The following is a 14,548-nucleotide window of genomic DNA, read 5'->3' as shown; positions in this document are numbered from 1 at the left end:
TGCCTCCGACCTGGAAAATAGGATCCAGCAGCGGATTGCGGACTCGCCTTGCCGTGCGGACAATATTTTTGGAGAGAAGGTCGAACAGTTGGTAGATCAGCTCCACCAGCGGGATACCGCTTTCGACAAGTTCTCCCGCCGGCAGCCTTCAGCTTCTACCTCCACAGGTAGACGTTTTTATGGGGGAAGGAAGACTGTTCCCTACTCTTCTGGTAAGCGTAGGTACAATCCTCCTTCTCGACAGCCTGCGGCCCAGGCTAAGCCCCAGCGCGCTCGCTCTCGTCAGCAGCGTGCGCCTCAGCAAGGCCCCTCGGCTTCCCAGCAAAAGCAAGGTTCGAGCTTTTGACTGGCTCCAGCAGAGCATAGCCGACATCAACGTGTCAGTGCCGGGCGACCTGCCGGTCGGGGGGAGGTTGAAAGTTTTTCACCAAAGGTGGCCTCTCATAACCTCCGATCAGTGGGTTCTTCAAATAGTCCGGCAAGGATACACCCTCAATTTGGCCTCCAAACCTCCAAATTGCCCACCGGGAGCTCAGTCTTACAGCTTCCAGCACAAGCGGGTACTTGCAGAGGAACTCTCCGCCCTTCTCAGCGCCAATGCGGTCGAGCCCGTGCCATCCGGGCAAGAAGGGCTGGGATTCTATTCCAGGTACTTCCTTGTGGAAAAGAAAACAGGGGGGATGCGTCCCATCCTAGACCTAAGGGCCCTGAACAAATATCTGGTCAAGGAAAAGTTCAGGATGCTTTCCCTGGGCACCCTTCTCCCCATGATTCAGGAAAAAGATTGGCTATGCTCTCTGGACTTGAAGGACGCCTACACACACATCCCGATACTGCCAGCTCACAGACAGTATCTGCGATTTCAGCTGGGCACACGTTACTTCCAGTACTGTGTGCTACCCTTTGGGCTCGCCTCTGCGCCCAGAGTGTTCACGAAGTGCTTGGCTGTAGTAGCAGCGGTGCTTCGCAGACTTGGGAGTACACGTGTTCACACGTGTTCCCCTATCTCGACGATTGGCTGGTGAAGAACACATCTGAGGCAGGAGCTCTACAGTCCATGCAGATGACTATTCGCCTCCTGGAGCTACTGGGGTTTGTGATAAATTATCCAAAGTCCCATCTTCTCCCAGTACAGAGACTCGAATTCATAGGAGCTCTGCTGGATTCTCGGACGGCTCATGCCTATCTCCCAGAGACGAGAGCCAACAACTTGTTGTCCCTCGTCTCGCGGGTGCGAGCGTCCCAGCAGATCACAGCTCGGCAGATGTTGAGATTGCTGGGCCACATGGCCTCCACAGTTCATGTGACTCCCATGGCCCGCCTTCACATGCGATCTGCTCAATGGACCCTAGCTTCCCAGTGGTTTCAGGCTGCTGGGGATCTAGAAGACGTGATCCACCTGTCCACGAGTTTTCTCAAATCCCTGTATTGGTGGATGATTTGGTCCAATTTGACTCTGGGACGTCCTTTCCAAATTCCTCAGCCACAAAAAGTGCTGACTACGGATGCGTCTCTCCTGGGGTGGGGAGCTCATGTCGATGGGCTTCACACCCAGGGAAGCTGGTCCCTCCAGGAACGCGATCTGCAGATCAATCTTCTGGAGTTACGAGCGATCTGGAACGCTCTAAAGGCTTTCAGAGATCGGCTGTCCCACCAAATTATCCAAATTCAGACAGACAACCAGGTTGCCATGTATTACATCAACAAGCAGGGGGGCACTGGATCTCGCCCCCTGTGTCAGGAAGCCGTCAGCATGTGGCTCTGGGCTCGCCGTCATGGCATGGTGCTCCAAGCCACTTATCTGGCAGGCGTAAACAACAGTCTGGCCGACAGGTTGAGCAGAATTATGCAACCTCACGAGTGGTTGCTCAATTCCCGAGTAGTGCGCCAGATCTTAAACAACAGTCTGGCCGACAGGTTGAGCAGAATTATGCAACCTCACGAGTGGTTGCTCAATTCCCGAGTAGTTCGCCAGATCTTCCAGGTGTGGGGCACCCCCTTGGTAGATCTCTTTGCATCTCGAGCCAACCACAAAGTCCCTCAGTTCTGTTCCAGGCTTCAGGCCCACGGCAGACTGGCATCGGATGCCTTCCTCCTGGACTGGGGGAAAGGTCTGCTGTATGCTTATCCTCCCATACCTCTGGTGGGGAAGACTTTGTTGAAACTCAAGCAAGACCGAGGCACCATGATTCTGATTGCTCCTTTTTGGCCAAGTCAGATCTGGTTCCCTCTTCTTCTGGAGTTGTCCTCCGAAGAACCGTGGAGATTGGAGTGTTTTACGACCCTCATCACACAGGACGAAGGGGCGCTTCTGCATCCCAACCTCCCGTCTCTGGCTGTCACGGCCTGGATGTTGAGAGCGTAGACTTTGCCTCTTTGGGTCTGTCAGAGGGTGTCTCCCGTGTCTTGCTTGCTTCCAGGAAAGATTCCACTAAGAGGAGTTACTTCTTTCTATGGAGGAGGTTTGCCGTCTGGTGTGACAGCAAGGCCCTAGATCCTCGCTCTTGTCCTACACAGACCCTGCTTGAATACCTTCTGCACTTGTCTGAGTCTGGTCTCAAGACCAACTCTGTAAGGGTTCACCTTAGCGCAATCAGTGCATACCATTACCGTGTGGAAGGTAAGCCGATCTCAGGACAGCCTTTAGTTGTTCTCTTCATGAAAGGTTTGCTTTTGTCAAAGCCCCCCGTCAAACCTCCTACAGTGTCATGGGATCTCAATGTCGTTCTCACCCAGCTGATGAAACCTCCTTTTGAGCCACTGAACTCCTGCCATCTGAAGTACTTGACCTGGAAGGTCATTTTTCTGGTGGCAGTTACTTCAGCTCGTAGAGTCAGTGAGCTTCAGGCCCTGATAGCCCAGGCCCCTTATACCAAATTTCATCATTACAGGGTAGTCCTCCGCACTCACCCTAAGTTCTTGCCGAAGGTGGTGTCAGAGTTCCATCTGAACCAGTCAATTGTCTTGCCAACATTCTTTCCCCGTCCTCATTCCTGCCCTGCTGAACGTCAACTGCACACATTGGACTGCAAAAGAGCATTGGCCTTCTATCTGGAGCGGACACAGCCCAACAGACAGTCCGCCCAATTGTTTGTTTCTTTTGATCCCAACAGGAGGGGAGTGGCTGTGGGGAAACGCACCATATCCAATTGGCTAGCAGATTGCATTTCCTTCACTTACGTCCAGGCTGGGCTGGCTCTTGAGGGTCATGTCACGGCTCATAATGTTAGAGCCATGGCAGCGTCGGTAGCCCACTTGAAGTCAGCCACTATTGAAGAGATTTGCAAAGCTGCGACATGGTCATCTGTCCACACATTCACATCTCATTACTGCCTGCAGCAGGATACCCGACGCGACAGTCGGTTCGGGCAGTCAGTGCTTCAGAATCTGTTCGGGGTTTAGAATCCAACTCCACCCCCCTAGGCCCATGTTTATTCTGTTCCAGGCTACACTCTCAGTTAGTTGGAAAAGTTTAGGTCAATCTCAGTTATGTCCTCGCCGTTGCGAGGCCCAATTGACCATGTTTATTGTTTTGAGTGAGCCTGGGGGCTAGGGATACCCCATTTGTGAGAACAAGCAGCCTGCTTGTCCTCGGAGAAAGCGAATGCTACATACCTGTAGAAGGTATTCTCTGAGGACAGCAGGCTGATTGTTCTCACCTACCCACCTGCCTCCCCTTTGGAGTTGTGTCTTCCCTTGTTTTGTCTTGCTACATATGGGACTGACGAACACGAGCCGGTTCGGGCGGGAAGACGGCCGTGCGTGCGCAGTGCGCATGGGCGCGCGAGGACTAGCAAAGGCCTTTGCTAGTGAAGTTTCTGATTGGAGGGGCTGCCGTGGACGTCACCCATCAGTGAGAACAATCAGCCTGCTGTCCTCGGAGAATACCTTCTACAGGTATGTAGCATTTGCTTCCTCCGTTGATTTTATCCAAAGTTTGTACCTTTGTTTCTAGTATTGGCATTTTATTTAATGGAATCTGAGATTGATCAAATAATGAGGAAATTTTTGGCGATAGTGAAGTTTCCAGGTTCTTTTAGGCTTTCCAGATGGCTTCAAGGGTAATATTATCTGGTTTTTCCCCCAAAACAAACTTACTTGGTAGATCTGCATGTAAAGTTTCCTCTATTAGTCCCGCTTCTTTCATGAGCTGGTTTTCAGTCAAGGCTTCTCCTTCCCTTGATTCCAGCACTTCATGTGCAGTTGGTATCGGTAAACTTCCATCCGGGTTGGGTCCCTTCCTGGGAGGCCCCATCGCCTCTTGGCAACTTGGGGTTTCCCGGTCCCTCCTCGGCATGTCTGCCAGCATGGAAGGAGCTGACCGCTGTTCGGGGCTTAATGTTGTTTCTATCTCTAGACGGAGAGGCGGCTCACCTCTCCCCGCACTCTCCATCAACAGAGCTCCTGCACCCGACGTCGTTCCCGGACCAAAGAAGTACTCCAAAGTACCAAGTACCGGCGAAGCAGAAACCGGTTTTCTGCCTTCCCCTCCTTTTAGGCATTATGAAAGAAAGAGGATAAACTTTTTCCAAGGGAATTTAAGATACGTAGTTCGGAGCATCTCCTCATCACTCCCTCCCCGTCGCCATCTTGCCTCCCATCACACCCCACTACTTTTTAAAAAAGGACGCCTGATAGGATAGGTTTGGCCAGACAGTCTTCTAGAATGTGAAGTGTATTCTCTGTTTGTTTGTGTATTTTTGTTGCATAAACATTTGTTTTAATTATGCTTGGGGTTTTTTGTACACCACTTAGGACATGATTGCATTCTTAAATAGAATTAAATCTCTTTGGGGATTACAACAGCACTCTCCCTGTTGCAGGGTTCTTTTCAAAAAGTAAAGAAGAAAATAAGAAAATGGCTAGCTGTCATCAAAAATATCTGCCTTTCGCAGTGCCTTACTTTTTTTCCTTGTTTCAGATATCAAAGTGGCTTATGTGGTAGAACATATAAAATTAGTTACATCATATGTAACAGAAATGCAGAGTGCAGCTAGAGAACAGTAGCATAAGAAAAGGAAAGTCGGAGTAGGAAAGCTTCTGCTTGAGGCTGCAATGATGTACCCCCACTCCCACCCTTCTATATATATCCTACAGAAATAAGGTATCTAGTAGCACTAAAGGACATTTAATTTGAACAATTTTTATTAAGAGCATTAAGACTTTATTTAGTTTTTGTTCCACATAATGAGTTTCTTTAGGACCCCAAATTGGTTTTCAGTCACAATTATCAAGAATGCTCTTTATGTGTTCAGCAAGAACATTGAGCTTCTAGTAGAAGAATCTTACAATTTGTTTTTACAAAGAAATGTTGGTTATAAAGTCCATTTAATTCTGAAAGATGAAATCAGTTTTTATTGTTAAAGTGAAGATATTGTATCTGTACCTATTTGTGCCGTTTTCCAAATAACTCTTTAAAAAAAAAAGAGTTGCAATGGATGCTGGAAGAGCAGCAAAAGGTTTATCTCAGCAGAGTTATCAGAAATAAGAGAAATGGTCCTAATGAAAAGAACTTCCTTTGCTGCTTATTTTAATCATCTACAAACTTCCGTTTTGTTGATAGAAGTTGTTCATAAAAAGAAAAAAAAAAGTGGAAGCTCACTGTTACAGCCACCTTGTTTTATAGAGCTACAAATTTGTCCTTGTCATGCATTTTGTTTGTTGAATTTTTTGACACCTAGGGGTTTTTTTTTCTCTTTTGGGCTTCCAGCTGAAGTGGATCAGCCTCTGTTGTCCTACAGCACCATGAGCCCTTAGCTCACTTACTGCAGCAGTCATCCTTGGTTGGGAGGATTAGATTCTATGTGCCACAGCAGTGGATCTTAAATTAAATCTGTAGGCATTCTTCTCACAATGAATGTTTGGAACTCTTTCCAATTGGCTGTTAATGCTATCTCTTAGCGCCCCCCCCCCCCCAGTCAAAATATGCATCAGATACATGGACCTTCCCTGACTCCGTTTTTAAAAGAAGTATTCTGGGTGCTGTAGTAACATAGACCCACTTGTTTAAAGACTGGTTAATTCTATTTCTGCAAGCCTTTATACTTAATGCTAGATTTTCCCCGTTCATTCTAATTTAAATCATCTCTCCTAAGAAATCCTTGAGCTTGGAAGGTAGATAGAGAGGAGTTGGGAGTAGCATGATATCTTGAGGAATGTCTTTGCCCGTCCACTATTGAGGCGTAGAGGAAAAACCATTAAGTTAAAACAGCACGAGGATTCATAAAATGAGAATTATCAAGTAATTATTTTTCTATCTCGTAACTGTTCTTTATATATTGAATGTTTCCTAAAGTGGAATAGCAGCCTAATAGAGCAGGAGGCTGAGAATCAAAGAAGCTTGGTTCAAATTCCACTGCAGATCTTTGTGATCATGGGCATGTTGTCTCATGTACATACATAAGTTGTAAGGTCTTTGGGGACAGGAAAATTCCTATTGTACCTGAATGTAACATAGTAGGGAGTATCCTGTTCAAACTTCTTCTACTAACCTATAAATGTACTCACTCTGCTGCTCCCCAGTATCTCTCCACACTCGTTCTTCCCTACACCCCTTCCTGTGCACTCCGCTCCATGGATAAATCCTTCTTATCTGTTCCCTTCTCCACTACTGCCAACTCCAGACTTCGCGCCTTCTGTCTCGCTGCACCCTACGCCTGGAATAAACTTCCTGAGCCCCTACGTCTTGCCCCATTCTTGGCCACCTTTAAATCTAGACTGAAAGCCCACCTCTTTAACATTGCTTTTGACTCGTAACCACTTGTAACCACTCGCCTCCACCTACCCTCCTCTCTTCCTTCCTGTTCACATTAATTGATTTGATTTGCTTACTTTATTTTTTGTCTATTAGATTGTAAGCTCTTTGAGCAGGGACTGTCTTCTATGTTTGTGCAGCGCTGCGTATGCCTTGTAGCGCTATAGAAATGCTAAATAGTAGTAGTAGTAGTAGTAGATAACGGCAGAAAAAGACCTGCATGGTCCATCTAGTCTGCCCAAAAAGATAAATTCATATGTGCAATCGTCAAGATAAGGGAACATATGCACTCCCAGTCTGCGTAGCGATGCTGCAACTACTGCCAGGCATTATGTAAAGACCCTGGACGCAGACGCCAGACCAAAGGGCAGCACACAATACTGGAAGTGCTGTGCTCCCAGACGAAATCAAAGATACCTCCTGTGAGCTGGAAGTATCGGGATGTGTGTATAAGCATCCTTTAAGCCCAGAGACCATAGCCAATCGTTTTTCTGATGGTGCCCAGGGAAACCATCCTGAACTTTTCTCAGACTAGGAATTTGTTCAGGGCCCTCAGGTCTAGGATGGGACGAATCCCCCATTTTCTTTTCCACAAGAAAGTACCTGGAATAGAACCCCAGCCCTTCTTGCCCTGGTGGAACGGGCTTGACTGCACTGGCACTGAGAAGGGCGGAGAGTTCCCCTGCAAGTACCTGCCTGTGCTGGAAGTTGAAGGACTGAGCTCCTGGTGGGCAATTTGGAGGTCTGGAGATCAAATTGAGGGAGTATCCTAACCGGACTATTTGAAGAACCCACCAGTCAGAGGTTATGAGAGGCCACCTTTAGTGGAAAAATTTTAACCTCCCTTCGACTGGCAAGTCGTCTGGTAAGGACACTTTTACAGCGGTTATGCTCAACTGAAGACAGTCAAAAGCCCATCCCTTGCTTTTGCTGAAGAGCTGCAAGAGCATGCCTTGGCGCACGCTGTTGACGAGAACGAGCGCGCTGGGGATGAGCCTGAGAAGGTTGTCGAGAAGGAGGATTGTACCTACGCTTGTTATAAGCATAGGGAGTATTCTTCCTTCCCCGGAAAAATCGTCTACCTGATGAGCTAGTAGCAGAAGGAGTCCGGCAGGAGAGATTGTCCATAGCAGTTTCCCGCTGAGTGATCTAATCAACCACTTGCTCGACTTTCTCACCAAAATATTATCCCCCAGCAAGGGACATCTGCAATCCGCTGCTGGACTTGACTGTCCAGGTCAGAGGCACGCAGCCGTGAGAGTCTGCACATCACTATACCTTGGGCAGCGGTTCTGGATGCAACATCAAAAGAATGGTAAGCACCCCTGGACAGGAATTTACGACACGCCTTCTGCTGCCTGACCACCTCCTGAAAAGGCTTGGCCTGCTCCGGAGGGAGCTTATCAACCAAGTCCGCCAGTTGCTTCACCGTGTTCCTCAAGTGAATGCTCGTGTAGAGCTGGTAGGATTGAATTTTGGCCATGCTGCCAACGCCGAAGAACCAGACGAAGCTCCAAAAAGACAATCCTGAAGAGCTTTTCTCGACGCCTGTGTCCGCCTTTTAAGGCGGAGGCACAACTTACATGGGTTTGGGCAATGGTTGGGCCCAAGGCCCTGAAGATACCACGTGTGGGTATCGGTACCTGAGATCGACCGGTTGCACCAAGTACACTTCTTGAAGCAGCTGGGAGTCCTCGATGACATGAACGGAAAAATAGTGGCGGCGAAGTCAAAATTTGCGATTGTGCCAAAGAAAAGGGCACAAAAATGAGAAAACGCGTATGCGCGACGACAAAACGAAAGGAAACTTAAAAGAGGCCAAACTAAAATAAAAGATTCTTTTTTTTTTTTTAAGGCAGGAGAAGCAGAAAAAGAAAAGAGAGAATAAGTTTCAAAAAAAATGAAGGCTCTTTTCCTCTGGGCTCGAAGAGAGAGACCGACAAGCAGCCACTCTCCACCGCGGAAAAAGAAAAAACTGAGCCGGACTCTCACGCGACGGGCAGAAAGATGGCCGTGTGTGCGCCAGGCGCGCTGGAAGGCTCTGGCAAAGCTTTGTTTGTTTTACTCTGGAAATTTGCCGTTCCTGGGCCGTCGACCCATCAGTGAGAACAAGCAGCCTGCTTGTCCTCGGAGAACATAGTTGGAAATATTGGTACTTATGCTAACCCACTATAAATCCAACAACTATAACAAATTCAATTCTCATCATGCTGTCTGCTACTAATGTTTTATCAAATATAAGAAGAGGTGGAAAAATATTTTAGGAAGTTTGTGCTCTGGACATATTTTTTGCTCTTATCTGTTTTTTTTTATTTTTATTTTATTTGCATGAAGTCTTTATTAACCATTAAAACAGAACAAAAAGCTCCTTTCACAAGATATGGGTGCACTGTTTTATAATTTATACAATCAAACAAAACACACTCTATGCACCCCCTTTCCACTGTTTTAACATCCATATATTAACCACAGTAAACTTCAAAAATATTTAAGATTTTTAATGACAATTTATCCCCTTCCCATTACCAACCCCCCCCCCCCCCTTCCCACCCTACCTACCCACCAAGCACCGCTTGACACTACCATCCGGCCACTCTCTCATTACTCACGCTATACACTATATGCTAAGTTTATGAAAAGTTTTTCCATATTGAATGCCATGTACTCTTCAGTTGTTTTCTCTCTGCTAACAACGTCTCCATCTCGCACACATACCTCAACTTGTTGTGCCATTTCGCAATTGGAGGGACCCCCACCTGTTCCCAATGCGCGGCAATAACTACCCTTGCTACACCCACTGCATGCCTCACCAATGCCTGCTGACAGGGCATTAAGCCTGTTGCCTTTACAGAAAAAGGGAAGACTTCAGGAGCCCAAAGAAATGAGCACCCCACCCATCTCTGCAGTCTGCTGTGTACTGATTTCCAAAATGCTCTAACATTTACACAACTCCACCACACATGCCCCATAGTCCCTCTTTGACCACACCCTCTCCAGCATAAACCTGTGGATGCTGGATATATTCGCTGAAGACGGTCTGGAGTTAGATACCATCTAAACAGCACCTTCACTGCATTTTCCTTAAATGAGACATGAGTAGACACACCCACCACCGCAAGCTCTATTCTCTGCTCTTATCTGTTTTTTGTAGGGTAGCTTGCCTTGAACTTCAACTGAAAAAGGCGTGGGTTAAATCCAAATAAAATTAAATCTGTTCTACCTGCTTTGAGCTACTGATGAAAAAAGTGTGTGCTAAATCTAAAATCTTTCTCCTAAAGTTTGCACAACTTGTAACAAAACATATTTGCTCTAATGTATTTAATGGTGATGCCTTGATAGGATAAATGTTGATCTTCCCTGCATGACAAAGGATATAGCTTGATACTATGATGATTACTTTGTTACTCTATGAAAAGTACTTTGCTTAAGTGTTGTAAACGTAGAATAAATAAGTAACACTTCAGAGTCCTTGGAATGGAAATCGATTAACAGAGAGGATAAGCAATGTGAGATGTTCAACAAATGTTTCTATCCCTTCCCAAACCCTTCTGCAATTCTCCAGGTACTCCTCAGTCAGAACTGCTGGAAGAAGTGGAGTGTGCACCAGCCCCACGTTTAGCACTAATTCTGAAAGTGACGGGCCTTGGAACGACACGAGAAGTGGAGTTACCTCTCACCAACTTCCGCTCTACCATCTTTTACTATGTGCAGAAATTACTTCAACTTTCTTGTAATGGTGCTGTGAAGTCAGATAAATTGAGGCGGATTTGGGAGCCCACTTACACGTAAGGAATTTTTGCTAGCTGATTTGTTTGACTTATACTGTGTTTCTTCATATTAGTAAAAAAAATGAAAATAGTCATCCATGAGAGAAACCAGCATTTCATAGCATAGGATTTATTTATATAAATATAGCATCATCCGCTATACCTCTCCTCTCTACTGCATATGAACTTTATGAAATATGTCAGTTGATGTTATATGCTTGTGTGTGTGTTGAGAAAAATGATTTTAAAAAGTATCCCTGCAGCTATACCATGTTACCTGGGTAGGAACCTCTGGGGAAGATTGGGTGCTGCAAGAGAATAATGGTGGTGACTTAGTATTTTTTCTGAGCCGCTGCTGAATATGTAATCTAACAAGTTGGTAGGGTCTTTTTCTGCCCTTATGTTGTATGATTATGTGGCTGAATTTGAACACAACTACCAACGTGCTTCAGAGGGGAGGAGCTTGTTGAATGTAATCTAGTTTTTTAAAGTATCCAGAGCATTACTCTGGATGTAAACTCTTCACACTGTTCCACACTGAAGATGGATAAACAGACTAGCTAGCGTAGGAGTGGAACAGAAAGTTGTTAATTTTATACTGAACTCAATTGGCAACAAAAATGGAGAAAGACCGCAGATAGAGACCTTATGGCCTGTAAAGTCCACCCATCCATACCAACTATTAAGCTCTACAGTATCTTCCTTTCCCTTACAACGTAGAGAATGGTGTTATATGGAGTTCAGTCTGGTGATGGGAAAGTGACCAGTTGGTTGCCTGAAAACTCTGAATTAGTGACAGTACTTCTCTACATAAAAAGATTCAAACTTCTCTATCCAAATAACTTCAATGTAGTGACTCCGATCTATTTTTGGATGATGATTGTTAACTTGGGGATTATTTTTCTCTGAGAAGAAGCAGGACAGCACTAACCACATAAGGGTGATATAATCCAACAGAGCCCAGCATGGACGCTACCCAGAATTCTAACTCTTTCTGAGACTTTGGCAGTGTTGTACCATGCATGTGCTAGTGCCCTCCTGTCTGACATGAGGATCAGCAGTCTGTTTTTTCTTGGCTGCTCTCCTCAATGTGTCTTTGTACTATTTTTGGTGCCTTCCTCTGTGGTGTGCAGGACCTTTTCTTGATAATTTCTTTATTTTCTTTACTCTTTTAGTTGAAACAATTTTTATTGAACAATAAAGAAATTTCAGTTACAGATCAAAACTGTTTTTTGAATTGGCACAAACTCTTAACCACACCCCCACCACCTCTTTCCATCAAATAACATCTTACACAAATTACAAGAACCCCTAAAATGTGGAGAGTTTGGTTTCTTATAACCCTCCACCAGGGTAATAGAGCTACAAAATCAAAAACACTGAGAGAAAAAAAACAAAGCTACAGAAGAGGGGCAAACAGAAAAACCCATAACTACCCCCCCCCCCCCCCAATCCTCGTAACCCCACTGCCACCCCTTCAATTAAAAAAAAATAATAATAGAAGGCCAGTTAAGAGAGTGTAATGGAATGGGAGAATCCAGCACCACAAGCACCAAGGACAACAAATTATTGTGAAGTACCCAAAACAGCACCTAATTCATTAAAGGATATGACTACTTATCCGTGGATTTAGTGTGAATATACTGCTTTAAAATGCAATTGGGAATCCCAAACTTCCATTAAAAGCAGATTATGGAACTTATTGCGCCACAACTAGTAAGAAGGATCCTCCTGATCAGTCCAGTATTTTAGGATACATTTCTTGTCCACTAGACATGCTTTTTGTTTCCAAATTTTTGATGTCTAGTCCCAATCCCCAAGGCTGAAGCGTGCCCCAAGAGAATACCTCTGGGTAAAAATGAGACCTCTCTCCCCAAAACGGTGCAGGCAGCGATTGGCTGGCAGCGTCGTAGCTTCCCTCTGCGAGTCCCGCCTATGCGTAAACAGTAAGTTGTAGGCGGGACTCGCAGAGGGAAGCTACGATGCTGCCAGCCAATCGCTGCCTGCACCGTTTGCTTCTGAGTCCGACGCTGGCTGGCAGGCAGTGAAGGAGGACGGCTGGGGGACGAAGAATCGCTGGATATGGGAGAGGTGAGGGCAGGGGAGAGATGGAGAATCGCTGCACGTCGATGGGAGGGCAGGGGAGAGGCGGAGAATCACTGGAAATCATGGGAGGGGAGGGCAGGGATGAGATAATTGCTGGACATCGATGGGATGGGAGGGAAGGGCAGGGGAGAGAGAATTGCTGGACATGGGATGGGAGGGAAGGGCAGGGGAAAGAGAATTGCTGGACATGGGATGGGAGGGCAGGGAAGAGAGAATTGTTGGACATGGATGGGAGGGCAGGGGAGAGAGGAGGGTAGGGAAGAGAGAATTGCTGGACATCAATGGGATGGGAGAGAAGGGCAGGGGAGAGAGAATTGTTGGACATTGATGGGAGGGCAGGGATGAGATAATTGCTGGATATGGAGGGGAGAGAGGAGAATCACTGGGAGGGGAGGACTGAGATGAGAGAATTGCTGGACATGGAGTAGAGGGCAGGGAAGAGAGAATTGCTGGACATGGAGGGGAGAGAGGAGAATCGCTGGACGGGGAGGGGAGGACAGGGATGAGAGAATTGCTGGACATGGAGGGGAGGGCAGGGAAGAGAGAATTGCTGGACATGGAGGGGAGAGAGGAGAATCACTGGACAGGGAGGGGAGGACAGGGAAGAGAGAATTGCTGGACATGGATGAGAGAGGAGAAATGCTAGAAATGGATGGAGAGGAGAGCAGGAGATAGAGGAGAATTGCTGGACATGGATGGATGGAGGAGTTGGCTAGGAGAGAGGAGAAATGCTGACTTGGATGGAGGAGAGGGGAGAGAGAATTATTGCTTTATATGGATACAGAGGAGGGAAGAGAGATGAGAAATGCTGGACATGGATGGAGGGGAGGAGAGAGAAGTGCTGGACATGAATGGAGGGGAGGAAAGAAAAAAGAAGATGCACATGGATGGAGATGAGGGAAAGGGAAGAGGAGAAAAACTGCACATGGATGGAGAAAATAGGCAAAAGCTGGATCCACGTTATACCTCCTCCAGTCAATTCCATGGAGGAGGACCCAGCTTTTACTTATGGATGCAGGGCAACAAAAGAAGAAGAAAGGAGGAAAGTAAAGAAATAAATGGAAAGGAAGCCCTGGAAACGGAGTTAAGAGAACAGATAGAGAGCAGCAGAATCAGAGACTGGGACCAATATGGATAGAAAAACAAAGTCACCAGACAACAAAGGTAGAAAAAATCATTTTATTTTCATTTTAGTGTTTGGAATTTGTGTTATTTTGCACTTGGTATACTGGAGCTGTAACAGCTTACAGAAATTATTTATAATGAAAAAAAATCACATTATTTTTTCTCCTATACTAGTATATTATTTTCAATGATGTTTGTTTATATGCGCCATGGCTGGCATAAGGGGTGTGGCTAATGTGCGTGTGGCTCTAATAGGGGCGACACCATATGTGGTGACCCCGCCCATAATGAGTACCGGCACCTTTTTGCCTACAAAAAAAGCACTGCTTATGCTCATACAGCAACTTATTCAAGCTAAGGGAAATATTTTCTATTTACCCGGAAGGCTGTCCTCTTATCAGTTCATGTCTTTCCTTTTGGACTTCCCTACATCCTAGGATGTTTGTCAAATCATGGCAGCCCACCTACATAGACAAAGACCACCTTGTTGTTCCATATCTGAATGATTGACTTTTAGCAGCTTTGTCCCCATGTCTAGCAATTTTATTGATAAGCAAGGCCTTCTTTCTAGTTCACTCCTTGGGGTTCCTGATGAACTTCAACAAATTCAATCTTCTATCAACATGGAGACTTTCCATCATTGGTGTACTTCTGGCTACAGATTAAGCCAAAGCTTTCCTTCTTGAAAAACTTTACCCCCCCCCCCCCCCCCCCCCCCCTCCTTACCTTACCAGGAAGTTGCAATATTCAGAAGGCTGATGAAGGCTAAACCTTTGGGTGCTTCTCCCCGGATAAA

At 46.1% G+C, this 14,548-nt stretch overlaps 1 protein-coding gene across 1 annotated transcript in view; it reads left to right on the top strand.

Annotated features, from left to right (window-relative positions):
• HECTD1 (HECT domain E3 ubiquitin protein ligase 1) overlaps nucleotides 1-14,548 on the top strand; it is a 324,415-nt gene that overhangs the window by 227,041 nt on the left and 82,826 nt on the right. Inside the window, 1 exon segment of the mRNA XM_030215386.1 lies at nucleotides 10,317-10,539. Coding sequence (XP_030071246.1) covers nucleotides 10,317-10,539 — 223 coding nt within the window.

This window comes from Microcaecilia unicolor, chromosome 9 (genome assembly GCF_901765095.1).
Source record: "Microcaecilia unicolor chromosome 9, aMicUni1.1, whole genome shotgun sequence".
Taxonomy (NCBI): Eukaryota; Metazoa; Chordata; class Amphibia; order Gymnophiona; family Siphonopidae; genus Microcaecilia; species Microcaecilia unicolor.
Note: the sequence above shows the minus strand (reverse complement) of the source record. Positions and strands in the feature narration are given on the sequence as shown.